At 34.4% G+C, this 9,635-nt stretch overlaps 1 protein-coding gene across 4 annotated transcripts; it reads left to right on the top strand.

Annotated features, from left to right (window-relative positions):
- The first annotated feature begins 536 nt into the window (after positions 1–536).
- Positions 537–9,228, top strand: LOC120082998 (CBL-interacting serine/threonine-protein kinase 23-like). 4 transcript variants are annotated; one of them, XM_039038456.2, is made up of 15 exons: positions 537–1,442; positions 2,807–2,869; positions 3,031–3,102; positions 3,211–3,318; positions 3,428–3,508; positions 3,730–3,783; positions 3,859–3,984; positions 5,954–6,043; positions 6,733–6,852; positions 6,959–7,084; positions 7,305–7,421; positions 7,616–7,672; positions 7,754–7,828; positions 8,395–8,470; positions 8,945–9,228. In XM_039038456.2, the coding sequence occupies exons 1-15, from the start codon at positions 1,239–1,241 to the stop codon at positions 8,968–8,970; spliced, it is 1,395 nt and encodes a 464-aa protein (XP_038894384.1). In that variant the 5' UTR covers positions 537–1,238; the 3' UTR covers positions 8,971–9,228. The 4 variants fall into 4 exon arrangements, with proteins under 4 accessions (XP_038894384.1, XP_038894385.1, XP_038894386.1 ...); XM_039038457.2 differs by having other exon boundaries at positions 542–1,442; positions 8,751–9,228; XM_039038458.2 differs by having other exon boundaries at positions 660–1,442; positions 3,018–3,102.
- The last annotated feature ends 407 nt before the right edge of the window (positions 9,229–9,635 follow it).

Here is a 9,635-nt window from a genome sequence, read left to right as displayed (position 1 = left end):
AGGGCAATTTTATCATATGGGATTTTTTCCCCCTCTAATTATATTATTAGTACGTACTATTTAGCTAATGTGGCATTAAAACCCAATATAAAAAGTAATTGAACAAAAGTCTTCTATGGTTAGCAGTTAAATATTTATTTAGAAAATGTTAACATTTTGTTGACTTGAAAATTCTTCTGTTGCAATCTAAACATGCCACTGATTTCGGTTATAATAATACCCAATTATATATCATTTAATAATCGAATTGAGGATTTATTATATCAATAATTCAGTCGTGTTGGTAGAATATTAAACTAAAAAGGAGAAGGAAAAATGAAAGTTAATTGGTGAGCATGGGCATTAATTTATTAATATTTGAATAACAATAACATATAACAACTCATTTAAAGGAAATTCCACTTCCACCCTCTTAATCTGTTTTATTATTATGTTTTTTTTAGTATTTCTATTTTATCTATTTATTCCATGATCCTTTGTTTATTAAATGATAAAGAAAGATAATGTATATAAATATAGGTATCCTTTCCAAATCTAAGATAGGCAAGATTTAAAAAATATTTAGAATAATTTAGCCAAATAATGTTTCATCATATTTATTTTTTGTTTAATCATTCTATAAATTATAAAAATAATTTTGAGTAAAAGTATGGGGTTTTGACTTTTCTTACTAAAACCTAACTTGATTTCAGATTTTCTGAAGACAAGGCCTTCCGTTTCTTCTTTCCCCCAATTCGATTCGATTCCATTCCTGGCTTCATCCAATCAATCACTTACCTTTTCCAATTCATTTGCTTTTTCTTGTTTTAGGAATTTATTACTGTTTGACGAAGTACCCAATTTTGATTCTTCTCATTTTTTCTTCTTCCTTTTTGATTCTTGGGTTTGTTTCCTCTTCCATTTTCTATATGGTCCGTCGATTCTCTCCGAATTCAATGGGTGGTTTCTCTGATCCGACGGTTTTTACAATCAACGCTTTCGTTTTCCCTCATCATTGATTTCCGTTTTCTTCCACCAATCTTCCCTTGCCTTTTCCCTGATTTTGATTCTTGTACTTGGAGGGAGAGAGAGAATCTTATTAAATTAAAGAAGGAAAAAGGAGAAATATGAGGATGGTGAAGTCTCAGATATGGCAACCCTGTAAGAAGAAGAGGTCTTGATCGGAAGGATCTAGAGAGAGAGAGAGAGAGAGAGAATCTGACTGAGAGAAAGAGGGAGAGAAAAAGGGGTTATCGGAAATGGACGGCGGCGGAGGGAGGTTGAAGTCGGCGAGTTCGAGCAATGTTGGAAGAACCCGCGTGGGAAAATACGAGTTGGGTCGAACCCTTGGCGAGGGTAACTTCGCTAAGGTCAAGTTTGCTCGGAACTCGGAGACCGGCGAGAACGTGGCGATCAAAATTCTTGACAAGGAGAAAGTTCTTAAGCATAAGATGATCAGTCAGGTATTTATTTTTTTGTTTTCAATTTTCCTGGAAGGTTTACTTTTACTTACCTATGCCTTGATTGTTTGTCTAATCTTATGTTTGGCTGACGAGAAAATGGAGGGGAAAGGAGATAATAGAGTACTGTGCGAGCTGTTTTTCTTTGTTTATGAAAGTTTGAAGAAGTCAAAAGTTCACACGGGAAATTGTGCTTTTTGTTTTGTTTTGTTTTTTTTTTTTTTTTCTGACGAAATAACAAGTTGGGTAATTGTTTATTATTTCTCTTTTTGGATCTGGAAGAATTTAAGTTTGAAACAAGTAATGGATTAGATATTGAGGGCAAAGACCGTTTAATTTGAAAGAACATGGTATGGCGTTACCTGAGTTTGGACTTTGGACTTGGAACTTCTGTTTGTTAATATCAAATGCACTGCCCACTTTTCATACATTAGCAGCCTTTAATTTTCTGGCTTTGTTTTAAAGTCTTCTGCGGGAGTTGGGATGATAACTTGACACCAAGAAAGAAGTTATTTGATTGCAATTGTATAGCATATCATGAACTGATTGTGATTGTTCCAACCGAACGTAACCATTTGCCACTTTGTGATTTTACCTAATGTGCATCCTTTCCTCCATAGTTTTGAATTCTTAATATCAAGGAGACGAGAGTATTTGTGTTTCTGGCATCTGCTTGCTCCAATGGTTTGGACTTGAGTAGGCTGAAAAATAAAAGTACCCTCACTACACTTTTTGATCATCTTTAGTCATATATAGCATTTATTATAATACCGATTTTTCAATATAACCACTACTATGTTGAAAATCTAACTACCCCCATCCTTTTAGATTTATGTAGCATAATATAACTGGATTTTTCGATATGTTTTAAAATCAATCTTCCCTCGGTTGGCCGCTATTCGTGGGAAGACATCCAAACTTTCATCCCTACACATATCAAACTGTCCCAGAAGTAAGCATCGAGTGAGATGAAATCTTTTTAACGTCATAACCACCATAAATTTCTCTTGTGGTCAATAAAGGCCAATGAAAATAATGAAGGGTTTAGAGGGGGTAGGTTCAAACCATGACTTCCAACTGCTTACTATTTAATATCCTGTGTTTACTTATGAACCAAATACGGTAGCACCATGCATTAGTTGATCTTAACTCACTGATTTTAAAGAAGAAAAATGTCTCACACTTGGAAATTGATTGAACTAGGAGGCAACTGTTACGTTTCCACTGGTATTGTTCAATGCATGTATTAACTTAAGATTTTACTTCTCATACTTTCATTTCAGACTGTTCGAAGGTTTATTTAAAATCAGTCGTAACACATAAGCTCATGATTATTTATTATTTATTCTTCTGGTTGCTTTATGCAGATTAAACGTGAGATATCAACAATGAAATTAATTAGGCATCCAAATGTCATCCGTATGTTTGAGGTTAGACTTGTGCCTTGTTGTTTGAACTAGATTGTTAATGTTCTTGTTTGTCTGCCTTAATGCTCTCAATTTCATGTATTCGTTCCTTAAGGTTCTTTTTATGACCATTATTCAATGTACACTTTGCATTTGAGATGACATCTAGCAGATCCTTTGTGTAGGTGATGGCTAGCAAGTCCAAAATATATATTGTGTTGGAGTTTGTCACTGGTGGGGAACTATTTGACAAGATTGTAAGATTGTGATTGCTTCAGTATTCTGCCTTCTTACATGTGAACAATCTTTGGATGGTGCTTTACCTCCCCCCCACCCCCAATCTCTTGGGTATTATTTTGGACCAGGTTAGTAGAGGCAGGATGAAGGAAGATGAAGCAAGAAAGTATTTCCAGCAGCTTATTAATGCTGTGGATTATTGTCATAGCAGAGGTGTTTCTCACAGAGATTTAAAGGTTTATTTCTTCAAATATTTATGGGAATCTCTTAACTGACTGGAGAGATTGAAAACAAAGTTTCTTAGATGATACTAGATTCAAATGTTACTATGATTTACAATCTCAGCCCGAGAATTTGCTGCTTGATGCTAGTGGTGTTCTTAAAGTTTCAGATTTTGGTTTGAGTGCACTACCTCAACAAGTTCGGGTGAGTTTGACAATTTCATTTATTATATATTTACTGTAATTTTGTGATCTTATTTGAAGTCCAAAATAAGCGTCACTAACACTCAAAGCAGCCTTCTAATCCATCCAGCCTTCACCTAACATAGTTCAATTACTAGAAATGTTTACTTCTCAATTTCTGTTATGATCATCTTTCCTTAATTTGAGGATCGAAATATTGGTAATTGATTTTCAATGCTTCAGGAAGATGGATTACTTCACACAACATGTGGGACACCAAATTATGTTGCTCCAGAGGTATATTGTATTAGATTTTGGTTCAATTTTATTTTGTTCATTTGCACAACTAATCCATTTAAATCTTTATTTTAGGTGATCAATAATAAAGGCTATGATGGGGCAAAGGCTGATTTGTGGTCATGTGGCGTAATTCTTTTTGTTTTGATGGCTGGTTATTTACCCTTTGAAGATTCCAACCTAGTTGCGTTGTATAAGAAGGCAAGTCTCCTTTTCCTGAACCTCTACAGGCATCGGTGAAGAAGAAAAAGAGCAGAAAGAAAAACTGCTTGTCACTTATTTTTCACTGAAGCTTTATACCTTAATTGTTTTCCCATGTTGTGTCTTGAACAACAAGAATCTAAATGCTCTTATTCAAGTACTATTAGGATTCACTCGAACTACTTTTACCGCTCTGTTTTGTCCTTAGTCAGTCACTCTAATTTGATGATGGCTTAGTTTGAGATTGTTGGTAACTATGCTTTTACAAGAAATTAGCTGTTATAGGAAACAAAGTAGTGTTTGGTAAAGTTTAGTTTAGGTTTAGACCTCAACAAGTTGGTTACAGTATTTGATAAATAAATACTAAATTATTATATTTTAGATATAATAACTAAAATAGACCTACTAGTAATTTTTTTTAATATAGTTTATAATTTTTTAAAATAATGTTTTAAAATGTTATATTTTGTTCAGTTTATTTAAAAAATCAATATGATTTGATCTAGAAAAAATGGTTCCGTCTAATTTAAGAAAAACTAGGAGATAGATTTTGGTTATGGGAGAAATATTCTAGATGTATAAAATAAATCTTAATTAAGAGATAAAATTGAAAATTTATTTGAAAGTAACATATGATTCTACGAGAATCTAGAAGCAAGTAGAGAACTGATTTTAAAAACGACGTGGAAGGAACATATGTTATAGGGATGATTTTAATGAATTTAAGCACACTCTGTTTTACCAAACAAAAAAATGATCAAGTTTCTTTTCAAATCAATTTTAACCCTCCCAAAACGCACCTGGAGAGATTTGCATATCTTGGACGAATCAAAACTCCTAGTGTTCTCCTTTGGCTAACATAGTGTTAGGAACCAAGGTAGTATGGGATACCTTTGTCCCACATTGGTTAGAATGGGATGACCAATGTGGTATTTAAGTGTCTTGGCTCTTCCACCTCAATAGATGGCTTTTGGGGTGTGGTTCTCCAAGGTGCTTAAGTACCTAACAATGATATCAGAGCTGGTTGTTGACGTTCTGGAGTGGAACCGGTGAAAAGTTCTGATCAGGTGTGGCCGAGTGAAGTACCGTCAAGATGTCGGCTTTCCAGGATGGGATATTGTTAGGAACCAAGGTAGTATGGGATGCCTTTGTCCCACATTGGTTAGAATGGGATGATCAATGTGGTATTTAAGTGGCTTAACTCTCCCACCCCAATAGCTGGCTTTTGGGGTATGGTTCTCCAAGGTGCTAAGTACCAACACATAGCTTCATGCAATTTTCTTAAATTAGGATGGGAAAATGGATTAATGAATTAAAATACATTTGTTCTCTCCATGAATACATAAAACCATTGAGAGTAAAGTATATGGTTATACCCTTTATCTCTTTTCTTAATACATCCTTTGTCTCTTCAAATTATCTAATATATATGCACAGATACAGCCAAATCAGTACATTTGTTCGATTCTCTGTTAAAACTTAATTGAACCATGTTATGATCCTATAAAATCATGTTGCCTTCTTATGTTGTCTTATTTTTCATCTCTTTACACTTTCTGCTACCATGTTTGAAAATTTTATGACTAGGGATTAGAATCTTTCTAACTGGATAATTGTTCTTTTGCTCTCACAATCCTGCAATCGTCCATTATTGGTTGGTTAAGCATCTATCCAGGATAAACAATGGCCTTGATAACTGCAATGTCTATTTGTTTATCAAGATATTGATCCAACTACATGTTATATATGTGTACGTGTATATATGACTGGTTTTTGACTTTCAATTGCCATTTGTTCTGATTCTCAGTACAGTACTTGAGTAATGTTTTTTTTTTTTTTTTTTGATAACTATGATGAGAAAAAAATTCAAGTTGTATAGTGTTCCCCGACTATATGATCAATTTTGTGATTGTATGCTCTTCAAAGTTCAATGGTTCTTTGTTAAGTTTCACATTCATTCTATCATCAGATACACAAGGCTGACTTCACTTGTCCACCATGGTTCTCTACAAACGCAAAGAAACTTATCAAAAGAATTCTGGATCCCAATCCCTCAACGGTGTGTTCTTGGTCCTTTCTCAATTTGGTTCGAGTGCTTTTTAGTTTTTTGCAGTCTAGAGTTTTTCTTCAAAGGCGAAAAGACTCCAAGATTATGCTAGTTAAATGACAGAATATCTAAGAAGCATAAATATGGGCACAAGGCACATATATGATATATATGATACTGACAGCGCAAGGACACATTTATTAAAAATCAGAATATAAATAATTTTTGTACAATGAAGAAATTTAAGTCAATTGGTTCATTTATTTATGTACTTTAAAAATCAGTTTAATATCCATATCTATTTATTATACATGCGTAACAAATGTTTGACCCATATTCACTTTGTACAACTACTGTTTGACAAACTACTATTGTGCCAATAAGTGTCTGACATGCATCCCAGCGACAATTGTTGGTGTCTAACATGTACTCAAATTTAGACATATAATCCAAATAAAGCATTCGTACTTCTTAGATGAATTTGGAGGGGTAGCAAAGATAATATGAATTTACTGATCAATTCGAGCTAATGTGAGAATTGTATTTCAGTTTGCATTTTTGTTGGATTGAAAATTATTCATATTGCTGATATTTTTATGTATGTTAGGAATGACTGTTTCACCAGAGCTGATTATTATTGAATAATGAACGTCTATTGCCATTAATTAGCATTTGATATACCAGCTTGATTTTTCCAACAGAGAATTACTATTCCAGAGGTCATTGAGAATGAATGGTTTAGAAAAGGTTATAAGCCGCCCACTTTTGAACAAGCTGATATAAGTCTTGATGATGTGGATGCTATCTTCAACGAAACAGGGGTAAGCAAAGTACATTTGGGTATTTTTCTTATTAAAAAAAAGAGTACATTTTGGTATTTCTAATCCAACATTTAAGCATGATCTTCACCATACCCTTGGCATTCAGGATTCGGGTACTCTCGTCGTGGAAAGGAAAGAGGAAGGATCTCAAGCCCCTCTTACTATGAATGCATTCGAGCTTATCTCTAAATCTCAAGGCCTCAACCTCAGTTCTCTTTTTGAAAAACAAATGGTGTGTTTCACTCTAGTACTTCATTATGGCATTTTTTGAGTGAGATCCAATTTGTCATGTAGAAAAGCTTTATCATTTTATCTCTTTAATGAAATAGTTTTTGCTTCTAGCAATAAAAGATTGTTAAATTGCAATATAGTAGTTCAGCTATCCATAGCCTACCGACTTCTTTTCTTATGATTTGTTCACAAACCTGAGTTGATAAAAATTGTGGTGCCAGGGGATTGTTAAACGAGAAACAAGGTTCACATCCAATCGACCTGCAAAAGAGATCCTTTCTAAAATTGAGGAAACTGCAGCACCTTTGGGTTTTGATGTGAAGAAAAACAACTACAAGGTAAATGCTTTTCCTTTTAAAGTTGTTGATGATAAATTTGGGGAGAAATGCAAGTTGTGGACACGATGGATGCTAATTTTGACTCTTTATCAAAGTCATTATATATGTGTGTGTGTGTATTTCCTTTTATATTCAATTTCCTTTCCAAATTCTGTCTCCTGAGTGTATATCATAATCTGATGCATTTCTTGTAGATGAAACTTCAAGGTGAAAAAACAGGTCGTAAAGGCCATTTATCAGTGGCAACAGAGGTGCTTCTCGTCTTACTTCTTTATATTTTAGAAGCATCTATTATATGCCAACTAGTTGAGCTATGATGGTCTTATTTTCAGATTTATGAGGTTGCTCCATCATTGTACATGGTTGAGCTTCGTAAGGCTGGAGGAGATACATTAGAATTTCACAAGGTAGGATCATCATTAGCGTATTCCTTGTTTTTTTTTTTTTTTTTGATATCTATGAGTGTTTGGGTCAGCTTACGTGCACCTTGACTAATTTCACAGGACAACCTGTCTGATCCTATAACATTTGAGTGTTAAGAAAACTCGTAGGAAATTAATTCTTAGGTTGGTGGCTACCATGGATTGAACCCTTGACCTCTTGGTCATTTATTGAGATTATGTCTCCCTTTTACCTCTAGGCCAACCCATGATGGTTTAACTCTTGGTATCTAAGAGACTAAAACATTGTCTTTAGGTATATGTGATTCCTTAATAGTTCTGTTTGGTCCGGTGATTTTGACCTTCACGTGTTCACAGAAGTTTATATGGATCGAGTCAAGCAATTATGTTCTCCTAACTGAAATGCAAATGATCAGCTACCCTGAAGTATAGCATTTTTGAAGTTTTTGTAGAAAGAAACCTGTTTAACTGGCTTGAGTGCATCAGAATTAGATTGCAAATCTCGTTGATCTTGTTGCATGTGTAATACTATTATTTTTAATATTTAAATGTAATATGCCACTGCTTTTCAGTTTTATAAGAACCTCAAGACTGGGCTGAAAGACATTGTCTGGAAACATGAAGAGGAACCTGACGAAGGAGATTCTGGTTCGTAATTTGCTCATAAACCTCCTGTTTATTCTTTCGTGCTTTCTTTTTGCACCTTCTAGCTTCCTCTCTTAGAGTATTGCAAATGGGAAGGTAACCAGGATCAATACCCAATACACACACAACACACATATCAGCCACCTCTCTGCAGTCAATACAAAACCAAAGACAAGACAAAATACAAAAAGAACAAGAATGAATTCTAGTCGTATTCCACACCTTCCAATGAGTTTCCCCTTCTAATCATCCTCGAATTTCTCTCTTGCAAAATGATCCACAGGATAGCAAAACCCAAAGCTCTCCTCCCTCACCTTGCAGCTATTAGGGGACATTTAATTTCACTTGATAGTGTGAGGGAGTTGATGCATACAAATGGCAGCACCCTGCTGTTGGGGTTTGATTACGACATTAATGGTTTTGGTTGTGCTTGAAGAAAAGGAAAATAAAAGAATAAAACATTTCTCTCTATTGCAGGTGCCAGTGTCTCGCAGTCGAGGTAATTATATTTTTCTCTGGAAGTTGTTTTATATTGGTTGAAGTATGAGAGTGGATAATTCAGTCGACTTCTTGTACCTTGATTTTAAATTCATATGGTATTTTGCTGTCATTTGATTTAACCAAGAAGTTCTCCCTGGTTATTGATAGCAGCAGCATATTTGAGTCTGTATTGTGGTTTCATCCATAACGTCATAAATGGTTAAAGTATTGTTTCTATACGTGAATAATGCCATTGCAAAATAATAATTTTATGTTCTATACATAACTTCCTAAGTGGTTTTGAGTTAAGGGGAGAAACGTTTTTGCTCGGTTTTGACAAGGATTCATTTGGAAAATGGTAAAAGAATTCAGATCAAACTTGAGTAGGAAGTGCATTTTCAGTCTGTTTTTCTTCATCTATTCTGAATACAATACACTGCTAATAAAATAAACTTACACGAAGCTACTAGCGGAAGAAAAGAAAGAATGAAGAGACCAACTGCTAGTTGTTGGTCTGAAGGAAAGTTAGAATGAAATTAATGGGGGGGACTAATTACAAAGATAATAATGAATTCTTACAAATGAAAGTTGTACTCTAAAGATAAGGTCAAAAAGGTGTTGTACTGCTTTAGATGCTTGCAATGCAGAAAAGAAAAATTGGGCTGCTATCTTTTGGCGAGATTCACCT

This window comes from Benincasa hispida, chromosome 8 (genome assembly GCF_027475165.1).
Source record: "Benincasa hispida cultivar pf3 chromosome 8, pf3_genome.v1.1, whole genome shotgun sequence".
NCBI lineage: Eukaryota > Viridiplantae > Streptophyta > Magnoliopsida > Cucurbitales > Cucurbitaceae > Benincasa > Benincasa hispida.
This window is presented reverse-complemented; position numbering and strand designations above follow the sequence as displayed.

Coding starts and splice junctions, on each gene's coding strand:
- LOC120082998 (XM_039038456.2), top strand. CDS start 1,239: ATGGACGGCGGCGGAGGGAGGTTGAAGTCGGCGAGTTCGAGCAATGTT. Junction 3,784..3,858: donor CAAATTATGTTGCTCCAGAG/GTATATTGTATT, acceptor TCTTTATTTTAG/GTGATCAATAATAAAGGCTA. Junction 7,673..7,753: donor ATTTATCAGTGGCAACAGAG/GTGCTTCTCGTC, acceptor TCTTATTTTCAG/ATTTATGAGGTTGCTCCATC.